This window comes from Nicotiana attenuata, chromosome 6 (assembly GCF_001879085.1).
Source record: "Nicotiana attenuata strain UT chromosome 6, NIATTr2, whole genome shotgun sequence".
In the NCBI taxonomy this organism is placed as follows: domain Eukaryota; kingdom Viridiplantae; phylum Streptophyta; class Magnoliopsida; order Solanales; family Solanaceae; genus Nicotiana; species Nicotiana attenuata.
Window position 1 is genome coordinate 33,587,689 of NC_031994.1, and position 14,458 is coordinate 33,602,146.

Consider the following 14,458-nt stretch of genomic DNA (forward strand, 5'->3'; position numbering starts at 1 on the left):
AATTTCAGGACCAAATGTCCTTAACTTCTGAACTTACAGTTACAAGTTCAAAAGTTAAGGACACTTGGTCCTGAACTTCGAGTTCCAAGTTCAGAAGTTAAGGCACTTGGTCCTGAACTTAGAATTACAAGTTCAAAAGTTAAGGACACGTGGTCCTGAACTTAGACTTACAAGCTCAAAAGTTAAGGACAATAGGTCCTGAAGTCCTGAACTTAGACTAACAAGCTCAAAAGTTAAGGACAATAGGTCCTGAACTTAGGCTAAGAAGCCCAAAAGTTAAGGACAATAGGTCTTGAACTTAGAGCCCGTTTGGATTGACTTAAAAAAGTGACTTTTCAGCAGAAATAGCTTTTAAGCCAAAAAGCAATAAGTTGGGGTTGACCAACTTATTGCTTTTGGCTTGTTTTAAGCAGTTTTAAACTTATTTTAAGCACTTTTTTGACTTTGCCAAACACTGAAAAAAGCTAAAAAGAGCTTAAAAGCTATTTTGACAAGCTTAAAAGCCCATCCAAACACCCTCTTAGAGTAACAAGCTCAAAAGTTAAGGACAATAGGTTCTGAACTTAGACTAACAAGCTCAAAAGTTAAGGACATTTGGTCCCGAACTTACAGTTACAAGTTCAAAAGTTAAGGACACTTGGTNTTTTTTTTTTCGAGAATGGAAAAAGATCATGTTGGAGGCAAGACGAGAACACCACATCAGCTGCATTACCCATGGAATCGCTGAGCGAGAGGAGAGTCCTATTTGCCGGGAATTTCTTCGTATTTTCTTTTCAAGTCATTACTTACAGGCGGACCTACTTGTAACAATGAGGGATCACCGGATGTGTAAGTTTCGATAGAAATCTTGTATATGTATGTATCTATACCTTGAAAATGATTATGATAAGTAACTTGGTACCTTGAACACTAAAAGACTCGCGTTAAAATCTTGAGTCCGCCTCTGCTTGCTTACGGTAGGTATATACATGACTAATATATCCAAAGTTGGTTTGTTTGAAGTTCCTTATAAAATTAGTTACTATAACGAACTACATAGAAATGCCAAAAATATTCCGAGATAAGTTAATATTGCTATTTTTATACACCAACCTAAGAAATAGTGCGTGATCCAAGCTTAAGATCAACTTCCCTCGAAAAGAATCTAGGGACCTTTAAGAGCATAAATGCTACCAATATTAGCTAATTCATAAAATACTACTAATATTCGTCAATTACTATAAAGTTTACCAATAATAACCGAATTAGCTATCTGTACGCTTCTTAGGAAAAAAGAAAGAAAAAAGATTACAAATCATTCATGACAAAGCTGGTCTTCGGGGACGAAAAAATTGTGTGGGGTGGCCACTTTTTAAAGTTGTATTTTCTTTTTATCCAGCATTTTCAATGCTTAGCAATAGTAGCCACTAGTCTATTAAAATTAATATGAAAAGACTGTGTTACCCTTTCTTCTATCTCTTTCATGTTAGGGAGAAGAACTATACCGCCATCTGTGAGACAAAAGATATTTGGTTTTATCTTTTGTCAAAAGATATTCACAGATGACACTAACTTATTGCAAGTAACATAACGTTTATTGATAATATAACCAATAAATAGTAAGATAGTTATAGATCCATAAGTGGCAATATGTTTTTGTCAGTATATTCCAATTCTCTACGTCATGACCATTATCAGAATATCTACCTGTAATGGAGTGCAGTCGATTAAAAGATGGAGGAAAATATGTCTGAGAATGACAAACTTGACAATATTTTTATCCACACCACAACTTAAGAGGAAAATAATTAAAATGGGGGAAATAATGAAATATACATGAAACTAGATAGAAAGAGAGGAAACCATGGAATAATCTCCCAATCTAGTAGAGAACAGAAGCTCTAGTACTGTTTACCACTAGTTTTCTGCTACGTTATGGATCCTGAACTTACAGTTACAAGTTCAAAAGTTAAGGACACTTGGTCCTGAACTTAGACTAACAAGCTCAAAAGTTAAGAACAATAGGTCCTGAACTTAGACTTACAAGTTCAAAAGTTAAGGACAAGTAGTCATTAACTTAGAGTTACAAGCACAGAACTTAAGGACAGGTGGTCCTGAACTTCGAGTTGCAAGTTCAAAAGTTAAGGCCATGTAGTCCTGAATTCCTGAACTTAGAGTTGCAAGTTCAAAAGTTAAGGACATATAGTCCTAAAGTCCTGAACTTAGAGTTGCAAGTTCAAAAGTTAAGGACACTTGGTCCTGAACTTTTATGAGCAGAAGGGTGTTTTCGTCCGGGCAGGTAAAGTTTATTAAAGCAGTGGCTAAAGACTAAAGACATTTTAAATAGTGGCTTAAAAGTAAATACATGTGATATTAGTAGCTAACCGTGCACTTCCCCCTCTTTAGACCGTGTGAGAGTATTTGTTATTTACAGTTTACATCATAATTATATTAATATTGATATTGCTTTTTCTATTTATTTTTCTGATTCATACCTCGCCGGTATTATCTTTCTAGCATATGTTGTTGCTACTGTTCTATTGCCTCTTTTCATCTTCTTGTGCCAAGGATCTATTGGAAACAACATCTCTACCTCAGGGTAGGGGTAAAGTCTGTGTACACACTATACTTTCCAGACCCCACTTGTTGGATTATATAGGATTGTTGTTATTGTTGTTGTTGTTATTGTTGATGTTATTGTTGCGTATATTGTCTCACCTATTGGTGTATACAAAGAAAAGGACCGCAATATGTCTCATTTATCTTCCATTTGATCCTCATCATCACAACCGTTCTTACTTGTTCTTGGACTCCATTGAAAGTAATTGAAGTCATGTAAGCTTGAATTTGAAATTTTGGGCTTTTGAAAGTGGAATTTATTTTCAGCGGGTATTGTTGGGGGCGATGTGCACAGATAGCCATTAATAGCAGATGTCTTTATTTTTAAGCCACTGTTTTAGTTGTCTTTAGTCTTTAGCCACTGCTTTAATAAACTTTTACCTGCCTAGACGAAAATACCCTTCTGTTATAAGCTTATACCTACGCTCCTTATTAACGATCAGCACCAGCAGCACGTAACTAACTTCCGAAGCAGCAGTAGAGACTGTGATCGTCCAAAATTGCAGTAGCTTCTCTTCCGATTTCAAACTATAGCAGCGGCAGAGACTGTGATCATCCAATATTGCAGTAGCTTCTCGTCCAAAAATCGACATAAAATTACAGTAAGTTATGCTTTTGTGTGTTTCTGTTGATTTTTATTTCGTTACTGGGAATTTGATGCTAGGAATTTGATTTTTTTTTTTGCTTTTCTGGATTGATAACGTTAAGGACATCGCAGCCTGTGATTATTTTATAAATATTGAGGACATAAAGTTAAGGATTTGTTGTCCTGAATATTAAGGACATAGTGTCCTGGTTTCGCAAAAGTTCAGGACCATGAATCCTTAACTTTTGAGCTTGGAACTCAAAAGTTAAGGATTCATGGTCCTGAACTTCAAGTTTCAAGTTCAAAAGTTAAGGACACTTAGTCCTTAACTTTGATATCCAAGTTCAAAATTTAAGGACACTTGGTCCTTAACTTTAAATTCCAAGTTCAAAAGTTAAGGACGAATGGTCCTGAAGTTTGAGTTCCAAGCTCAAAAGTTAAGGATTCATGGTCCTGAACTTCAGGTTTCAAGTTCAAAAGTTAAGGACACTTGGTCCTTAACTTTGATTTCCAAGTTCAAAAGTTAAGAACGCATGGTCCTGAACTTCAAGTTTTAAGTTCAAAAGTTAAGGAGACTTGGTCCTGAAGTTTGAGTTCCAAGTTCAAAAGTTAAAGACACTTGGTCCTTAACTTTGAATTCCAAGTTCAAAAGTTAAGGACACTTGGTCCTTAACTTGGCCCTGAACTTACAGTTCATGTCCTTAATTTATACAAGGATTGCTCTGTAAATATGTCCTGAATTTTCCATTCTCTTGACTTGTAGGATGGAAACAATATGTATTATAGTTGCTTTTAATGGTAGATGGACTGCAGACTATAAGTATTTTGATCATCAAACAAAGCTTGTTCTAGTACCTGAGGAATTCGATTTGAAGATTTCATTAAACAGGTATTTGAAGTTATTGAATTGGATAGAGACAAGTTTGAAGCAATGATATGGTTTGATATTAACCTGGGAACAAGCAAGGGAATGCTTGTATCCAAAGATTTAGATCTTCACACATGTATAGAGTTACTAAGAAGTCATTCACTCTTCAAGGGCTGTCATTTCATTGTTGATGTTTCGGAAAGAGTTTTTGGATCTACAAGCACCTTTGAACATGTCAACAGAGAAAATCAACATGAAAATCAAAACAAATGCCAACAGATAATGGAAATAGATATGGTTGAAGCTCAACCAATAACTGAAGATGTGCTTCAAACATTTGATTGTATTCAAGTAGAAGGACAAAGCATTATAGAGATTGACAACGAACAAATTTTGGGTATTCAAGTCTTAGAGAGTGCACCGTTAATAGAAGAAGTTGCTGAAAAAACCTCTACTCAACTAACTAGACGAAGCTCAAATTCGAAACAAAAAGAATCCCCAACTACGATATTAAGAAAAAAATGCTTCGTTGGATGAAATAAAAGTGGGATCGATATTTGACAAAAAGAAGAGTATAATTAACTATTTTTCGAATATAGCAATTAAATGACATTTTGAATTCAAGGTTGTTAGATCAAGCTCAACAAGATATTCGTTGAAATGCAATGGTGATAGGTGTGGGTGGTGTGTGCGTGCTTTCAGAGTTAAAGATTCAACACTGTTCAAGATAGTAAAGATTGAGAAAAATCATGACTGCTCAGTTAACACTATGAAAGCGGATCAAAGGCATGCAACTTCAAAGTTGATTAGTGGTTACATTATTGACAATCTTCGAGACCCAAGGTTTGAAGTTACACCAGCTTTTGTCATGGCAGAAATGCAAAAATTGCATGGACTAGACATTGGGTATCACAAGGCGTGGCGTGCTATTCAACGTGCTTCAGCTTTAATAAGAGGAACTCCTGAAGAGAATTATGAATTATTTGTCTTCATACTTGTATATGATGAAAAGTAAAAATCCGGGAACATATACTAACATAAAGATAGACGACAACAACAGGTAAACAATCAAAAAAGAGATTATTAGTCTGTTTTATAAACTATAGGACATGCTGTCCTTAACCGGTGAAAAAGTTAAGGACTTGTTGTTCTTAACTTTGATGTGTGCAGTGAAAAAGTTAAGGACGTGCGGTCCTTAACTTTGATCTGTGCAGTGAAAAAGTTAAGGACACATGGTCCTTAACTTAGAGTTGCAAGTTAAAAAATTAAGGACATGCTGTCCTTAACTTTGATGTGTGCAGTTAAAAAGTTAAGGATGTGTTGTCCTTAACTTTGATGTGTGCAGTGAAAAAGCTAAGGACACTTGGTCCTTAACTTAGAGTTGCAAGTTAAAATATTAAGGACTGCATGTCCTTAACTTTTGAACTTGTAACTCTAACTTAAGGACTACATGTCCTTAACTTTTTAACTTGTAACTCTAAGTTAAGGACCAAGTGTCCTTAACTTTTGAGCTTGTTATTCTAACTTCAGGACTACATGTCCTAAACTTTTGGACTTGTAACCTGAAGTTTAGGACTAGCCGTCCTTAACTTATGACCTTGGTAGTCTAAGTTAAGGACAGGTTGTCCTTAACTTCTGTTATACTGTATTTTCAGGTTTCTTTATATGTTTTATGCATATGGATCATTAATAACTGGTTGGAATCATTGTAGACCTGTGATTGCTGTTGATGCAACTTTTTTGAAGTCAAAATTTCGTGGTGTTTTAATGATTTCAATTTCAAAGGATGCAAATAACCAAATTTTCCCACTAGCCTTGGGAATTGCAGAATTTGAAAATAACAATTCCTATGAGTGGTACTTTAGTGAGCTTCGCAATGCAATTGGGAGTCGTGAGAATTTAATTTTTTTATCAGACAGGCATCAATCTATTGCATGTGGCATTGCAAAGGTATATCCTGAAAGCCACCATGGGATTTGTATCTATCATTTGGAGAAGAACCTAAAGCGAAGGAAAGTGAAAAGTGAGGTCATAAAACTTTTCCAAAGTGCTGCAAGAGTATACAGGCGCAAAGAATTTGATCTATACATGTCAGATATAGCAAAAGTAGATAAGAAGACTTATGACTACTTGATGGAAGAACCACCGCAAAGGTGGGCACGTTCTTGTAGTCCACGACGAAGATATGACATCCTCACAACAAACATAGTTGAGTCAATGAATTCTGTGCTATTAGAAGAAAGGGAGCTGCCTATATTAAGAATGATGGATTTCATCCAAGTAAAGCTACAACGTTGGTTTTAGGAAAGAAGAAATGAAGCAGAAGGAACTTTTTATGACGTTTCTTGTTGGGTAGAAGAGGAATTGAAGAAAAAGATAGATTTAGCATTTACTTTGAATGTAAGTATTATGTTCTTTGTTTAGCTTAATATTTTAATGATAATTTAACATAGTGTACTAACTTATAATTTTTCAACATTGAAGGTCTTCCCTGTTGATTCATGGCGTTCTAGAGTTGAGGAAGAAGGAATTACTTTCTTGGTGGACTTAAACAAAAGGACATGTGATTGTTTTCAGTTTCAATTTGATGAATTACCATGCATACATGCAATTGCAGCTATCGAGAAGAGAAACATCAAGAAGTCCAACTTTTGCTCGCACTGGTACTTAAAGGAATCTTGGCTGAAAACATATGAAAGACAAATACATCCTGTAGGACATACTGATTGTTGGATTATTCCAGAGAGTGTTAAGGCACAAATTATTAAAACTCCAGATTTCAAAGTGCCACCAGGTAGAAGGCAGAAGAAAAGGCATATTCCAGCTATCGAGTCATCCAAAATAACATTCAAATGTGGTCGTTGCAGAAGAATTGTCCATAATAGAACAGCTTGTATATATTCTCCGGCGGTCCATCCATTTTCAAGGAAGCATAGAGAATAGTAGATATATCCACTTATGTTTATCTACTCTTTTAAGTTTTTGCTATAAATTGGATTCATTTAGATTGTCTTTATTTGACCAGATGTCCTGAATTTTCAAAGTTTCTTTGCGCCTACGTGCTTTTTGTTTCTTTTGAGTTGCAAGTTCAAAAGTTAAGGATACTTGGTCCTGAACTTTGAATTCCAAGTTCAAAAGTTAAGGACACTTGATCCTGAAGTTTGAGTTCCAAGCTCAAAAGTTAAGGAAACTTGGTCCTTAACTTTGAATTCCATGTCAAATNTGAGGCGATTCCCGGCGGGTGGTTGACGGCGGAGCGGCGGAGGGTATGAGGGCGGCTACGGTTTCATGTTCTAAAGTTGGGAGAGATGGAATGGGGGGTCTCGAATGAGGGGGGTGGATGGCTTTCAGACAGTATTATACTTGGGGGGAGCTTAGTTCCCATCCGTTTGATTAGAAGGAATCAACGGATGAGATTCAAGGGGCTTGGAACGACGTCGTTTGGCATGGGGCGGGGCTGGACTGGACTGGACCAGGTATGGAGCATTGCGCCTGTGTTTGGGGTTTATTTGGGTAGGGATCTGGGCTTGTGCTGACTTGGGTATAGATGGCTCACTCTCAAAGCTAAATTAAACCTTTCCCAATTCCCTTTTTTTTTTATTTAATTTCCTTTTTTTAATTAATTAAATACCTAAATTAAATTCCTAAAATAATTAATTAAACTAATTATCTACTATAGTGTTTACAAAAATTAATTACTCCTAGATTAAAAGAGGAAATTATTAATCTAAAATTAAAAGGCTAAAAATGCAAAAGTAAGAAAATTTTTGTGATTTTCATTTTTAAATAAGACCACTAATTTACTAATTAATCCTAAAAATATGAAAATAAAATCTCAATGCAATGCATGGTATTTTTGACAGTTTTCATGATTTTTAACAAAAGTAAGCATGCACAGAAATGCAAACAATTAGCACAAACTCCCAAAAAATGGAAAGAAAAATTTATTTTCTTGAATTTTATAGGAGTAATTCATATAGGGCAAAAATCACGTGCTCACACTCATAACAAACATAGTTGAGTCAATGAATTCTGTGCTATTAGAAGCAAGGGAGCTGCCTATATTAAGAATGATGGATTTCATCCAAATAAAGCTACAACGTTGGTGTTATGAAAGAAGAAATGGAGCAGAAGGAACTTTTATGACGTTTCTTGTTGGGTAGAAGAGGAATTGAAGAAAAAGATAAATCTAGCATTTTACCTTGAATGTAAGTATTATGTTCTTTGTTTATCTTAATATTTTAATGATAATTTAACATAATGTACTAACTTATAATTTTTCAACATTAAAGGTCTTCCCTGTTGATTCATGGCGTTCTAGAGTTGAGGAAGAAGGAATTACTTTCTTGGTGGACTTAAACAAAAGGACATGTGATTGTTTTCAGTGTCAATTTGATGAATTACCATGCATACATGCAATTGCAGCAATCGAGAAAAGAAACATCAAGAAGTCCAACTTTTGTTCGCACATGTACTTAAAGGAATCTTGGCTGAAAACATATGAAAGACAAATACATCCTGTAGGACATACTGATTCTTGGATTGTAGCGGAGAGTGTTAAGTCACAAATTATTAAACCTCCAGCTTTCAAGTGCCACCAGGTAGAAGGCAGAAGAAAAGGCATATTCCAGCTACCGAGTCATCTAAAATAGCATTCAAATGTGGTCGTTGCAGAAGACTTGGCCATAATAGAACAGCTTGTATAAATTCTCCGGCGGTCCATTTTCAAGGAAGCATAGATAATAGTAGATATATCCACTTATGTTTATCTACTCTTTTAAGTTTTTGCTATAAATTGGATTTATTTAGATTATTTTTATTTGACCAGATGTCCTGAATTTTCAAAGTTTCTTTGCGCTTACGTGCTTTTTGTTTCTTTTGAGTTACAAGTTCAAAAGTTAAGGACACTTGGTCCTGAACTTTGAATTCCAAGTCCAAAAGTTAAGGACACTTGGTCCTGAAGTTTGAGTTTCAAGCTCAAAAGTTAAGGAAACTTGGTCCTTAACTTTGAATTCCATGTCAAATAGGACACTTGGTCCTAAACTTTGAATTCCAAGTTAAAAAGTTAAGGGCACTTGGTCCTGAAGTTTGAGTTCCAAGTTCAAAAGTTAGGACACTTGGTCCTTAACTTTGAATTCCAAGTTCAAAAGTTAAGGACACTTGGTCCTAAACTTTGAATTCCAAGTTAAAAAGTTAAGGGCACTTGGTCCTGAAGTTTAAGTTCCAAGTTCAAAAGTTAAGGACACTTGGTCCTTAACTTTGAATTCCAAGTTCAAAAGTCAAGAACACTTGGTCCTGAAGTTTGAGTTCCAAGCTCAAAAGTTAAGGACACTTGGTCCTTAACTTTAATTTCCAAGTTCAAAAGTTGAGGACACTTTGTCCTTAACTTTGGATTCCAAGTTCAAAAGTTAAGGACACTTGGTCCTGAACTTTGAATTCCAAGTTCAAAAGTTAAGGACGCGTGGTCCATAACTTTGAATTCCAAGTTCAAAAGTTAAGGACACTTGGTCCTGAACTTTGAATTCCAAGTTCAAAAGTTAAGGACACGTGGTCCTTAACTTTGAATTCCAAGTTCAAAAGTTAAGGATACGTGGTCCTTAACTTTGACTTCCAAGCTCAAAAGTTAAGGACACGTGGTCCTGAACTTACATTTACAAGTTTAAATGTTAAGGACACTTGGGCCTGAACTTAGACTTGCAATCTCAAAAGTTAAGGACAATTAACAAATAATGAAATACATCTAGGGACTTACGCTTTTTTGCGACCTTTCCTTTTCTCCTTGCCCAACCACCCAATGAATTTCTTCAATAAGTTTTCATCGTCTTTGGCATAATGAAAAATACATTTACGAGTATATTTTTGATTTTATCCAGCCCGTATTCTTGGGAGTATTTTCATTGTGCGTCATCGATGTTCATGTTTTTCTTTCCTGTTCAAAAGTAGATTTCAATTGCCAACTAAGCTTCTTATTCCTTTTCCCTTGACCAAGATCTTCTTCAACATATCCTTCACCTTCCATAGACAAACCCTCAACAATGCTATTTTGTGTAGTTGGAGGAGTAGGAGTAAGAATAGAAAATGATGGACCATCAAAACTATCTCTCTTCCTTTTCCTAGTATATTGGTTAAGGGCTTCATTTTTGTTTTCCTCTGCAGACAACACTACATATACATTAGTTTGCTGCAAGTCGTAAATTTTACAACGAATTGTCAAATGAAGAGACAAAAACTAAGGACATAATTTTTGAAATGTGCTGGCAATTTCAATTAGGAATATAATATTTAGGACACAATCAATACCTGTGTCGTCCACGCTGCATTCTTATACTTTTTCAACAGACAATTGAGCTGACATATTGGTTGTATTTTCTTTATCTTGCAACTGTGCATTTCTTTATCTTGCAACTGTGCTCCATGATCTTCGATTGCTAGTTCACAAGATTCTGCAAAATATTTACAAGAGTTAACATAATTAGTAATTGTTACTAATCTTTGATTAAAACAAACATGTATAAAATTAAAGAAAAACCAGTTAAATCATTATCTTCACTAGTATTTTCTTGGCTTCCAATACTGTCGGTAAGAGAGCGAGGTGTAGAGAGATCATATGTTCCTTCTATGCATTTGCAAATAATCTCACTTATTCTTGTTCCTTGGGTATTTTCTAAGTCTTGAGATTGTCCTCCACTTCTCTCTTGATAGTCCACTCCATCTTCTTCCCTTGCAGCTTCAAAAGATTTTGTAACATTTACAATTAATACCCTTTACTAATAGTTTACTAAAACTAACATTCAACATATCATGAAAATTCCATCTAACCTTGATTGGCATCATTTTGAATTCCAAATTTCTCTTTAAGTGAGAGAGGTGTAGAGAGATCATATATTCCTTTAACACATTTGCATACAATCTCACTTACACTTGTTCCCAATGGATTTTCCAAATCCTGAGTTTGCACTCCACATTTACAAATTGTTTCTGTTACTCCTGTCTCTTTTGGATTTTTCTGGTCTTGACATTCTACTACATCTTAAACTTCCAGTACATCAATAGATAATACATATATTTGTAATCACAAAAGAGTTTATATATATTACGCTATTGAATATAAATTTCAATGACAACAAATTCAAACTCTATATCTAACCTTTCCCAATTTTAGTGCCAATATCAGTTTCATCTTCTAGATGCACATCTCTATAATCGCTTTCATAATGATCTTCTGCATGCGCATCTGTATCATCACATTGATCATCACCTGCATCTTTGTTAATTATAACAATAGGTTCTGTATCAACTGCATCTTTACTACTTGGAACAGTAGATTCTCTCTCTATGTTCCTTTCATCAGGTTTGACAAGAATCTTCAATAAAGTATCAATCTTTGATCCTAGTTCTTTCTTTAAATTCTATGAAAGAAATTAAGTTAAAAAGTTAAGGACAGGTAGTCCTAAACTTCAAGTTACAAGTTCAAAATTTAAGGACACTTGGTCCTTAACTTTGATTTCCTAGTTCAGAAGTTAAGGACGAATGATCCTGAAGTTTGAGTTCCAAGCTCAAAAGTTAAGGATTCATGGTCCTGAACTTCAAGTTTCAAGTTCAAAAGTTAAGGACACTTGGTCCTTAACTTTGATTTCCAAGTTCAAAGGTTAAGGACACTTGGTCCTTAACTTTAAATTCCAAGTTCAAAAGTTAAGGACGAATGGTCCTGAAGTATGAGTTCCAAGCTCAAAAGTTAAGGACACTTGGTCCTGAACTTTGAATTGCAAGTTCAAAAGTTAAGGACACTTGGTCCTGAACTTTGAGTTGCAAGTTCAAAAGTTAAGGATACTTGGTCCTGAACTTTGAGTTTCAAGTTTAAAAGTTAAGGACCAACCCTTAACTTTGAGTTACAAGTTCAAAAGTTAAGGACACTTGGTCCTTAACTTTGAGTTACAAGCACTGAAATAAATGATATTACCTTGATGTCATTTTGAATCTTTGTTTCTGATATAGCTATTCTTTGATTTATTCTAGTAACTTCTTTGTGCATATCCTTTGTAAACTTCTCCGATAATCTCTGAATCAAAAACCATGAAAACAAAAAAGTCTCTTAAGCAAAAATAATCAAATAAAAAACTCATGCTATTCAAAGACAGAAAACCTACTTTAACAATTTCCTTAAGCAAGGCTTCATCAAATTGTGTAGAGGAAGGCATTGAACTTTGATCTTGAGACAATGGCTCATGCACACTAACAGGCTCCGCATCTTCTTCAACAGAAACAAATGGTACCACCTCGATCAACTTATACAACTATTATATAAGAAAAAAAATGTAAGTTTTCAGAACTAAAACACATAAACAAAAAAAAAAGCTAGTAATCAGATTAACTTACATTTTCATTATGGAAGTATTTTTTACACAGAGAATCATATTGTGGAGATTTCATATCCAAATAACATAATATCCAAGGATACCCACATTCTCTAAAGTTCACAAATTGTTTTCCTGAAAAATTGGAACTTTCCATAATCCAAACATAAAAAGCAAAAGGGAAGCCAAGTATAGTATAACAGTCCTTGTCTTTATCTTTCTCTTTCTCTTTCTCATTCTCATTCTCATTGGGCTTCAAACAACTCCTTCAATGATTTTATTAACGTTTCATAACAAAGAGAGCCCCAGTTGAAAGAGGAGCAGAGTTTATTATCATCTACAACTTTCATTAGCTGCTCGGAAACATTCCGATTCTTGCGTTTCCCCATCAAAACAGATTCAACAAAATAAATTGTTGTCAACTTCACCGCATCACGCTGCCTACAAATGATGCAGCTTTACCATTTGGGTGACTAGTAATAAAATTAAACAAATCACCTAACTCAATTCTATCTTTCCCAGGGAAGTAGACTTTCGAAAGCCTATTCTTTTTTTCACGCACAACTGTGAAGTCCACTGAAGAAGAACATTTTAAATCAGTAACTATATGAATTGCTTCACGTGTAAACTTTACTTCATGGTCAAAAACCTTGAATGTCATTGAATTAGGGTCATTGTTTACAATTTCTGAAAACAACACATAATGAATAAATTTAAAACAGAACTTCACACTTTGCAATCGGAAAAAGTTTCCAAAAATACCATCCCTCAACTTCTTCCATTGCCTGTTCGACCAGAAACCTTTTATTGTTTTCTTATACTGTAAATCTCCTTTCCAATAACTATTCAAATTACGCCAAACATCAAAGTCGAAAACACGATCTCCTTCCATTAGCACACTACAAAAGAAGGAAAAAGAACATAAAAAATTAGGACTAAAATCCAGGACCTAAGTAAAATGCATCTTAAAGTTAAGGACTTACAAGTTCAAAAGTTAAGGACACTTGGTCCTGAACTTTGAATTCCAAGTTAAAAAGCTAAGGACACTTGGTCCTTAACTTTGATTTACAAGTTCAAAAGTTCAGGACACTTGGTCCTGAAGTTTGAGTTCCAAGTTCAAAAGTTAAGGACACTTGGTCCTAAAGTTTGATTTCCAAGTTCAAAAGTTGAGGACACTTGGTCCTTAACTTTGAATTCCATGTTCAAAAGTTAAGGACACTTGGTCCTGAACTTTGAATTACAAGTTCAAAAGTTAAGGACACCTGGTCCTTAACTTTGATTTTCAAGTTAAAAAGTTAAGGACACTTGGTCCTTAACTTTTATAGAAGCACAGTTAACTAAAAATTCATAAACACGGTTAGCTTATGAATTCATACGACTATTTTTATGAAATATCCTTACATAATCAAATATATTGATTGAACCACAAACACATTTCAATACAAAAATATTCTGAATAACTTCCTAACAAAAATCCGCAACTTATTCCACACTGAATCAAGTTATAATCATTATTTTCGAAATTTCCTACATACTTGATGCCAAACACAGCATTGATCGCGATTAAAGTTATACAAAAGAAAAATGCATAAAAGCAAAATAAAAAATATAGCAGTTCGCTGGTTCGATGCAAAGAAGATGACAAAGGAGAACAGATTAACTGCAAACTACTGAGAATCGCTGGGCAGGAACAAATCGAACAATGATTTGCATGCAAGTAACGATACTTAGGGAGCGAAATTTGCCTCTGAAATTTTGGCTCTCAAATTTTGCCTCTGAACGTATAAAATAAGGGTTTGGGAATATAAGAATAGAAGAAAGGGTAAATTTATCTTTTCAAAATAATTTTAATAGAGTAGTGGCTATTTTTGCTCAGCATTAGAATTGGTGGATAAAAAATAAACACCACCTTATTTAGTGGCTACCACACGCCATTTTTACTATTGTTGGAATAGACTGGGTACATTTCAGGGAGTTGGAATAGATTGCGTACATTTCAAGGAGTTGGAATAGATTGGGTACATCTCAAGGAGTTTGAATCTCAATTTTAGA

General features: G+C 34.7%; 1 protein-coding gene across 1 annotated transcript; it reads left to right on the plus strand.

The window, feature by feature from the left end:
• LOC109227763 lies at nt 4,335–6,995 on the plus strand. Its single transcript, XM_019392960.1, has 4 exons — nt 4,335–4,487; nt 4,678–5,063; nt 5,708–6,332; nt 6,537–6,995. The coding sequence occupies exons 1-4, from the start codon at nt 4,335–4,337 to the stop codon at nt 6,993–6,995; spliced, it is 1,623 nt and encodes a 540-aa protein (XP_019248505.1).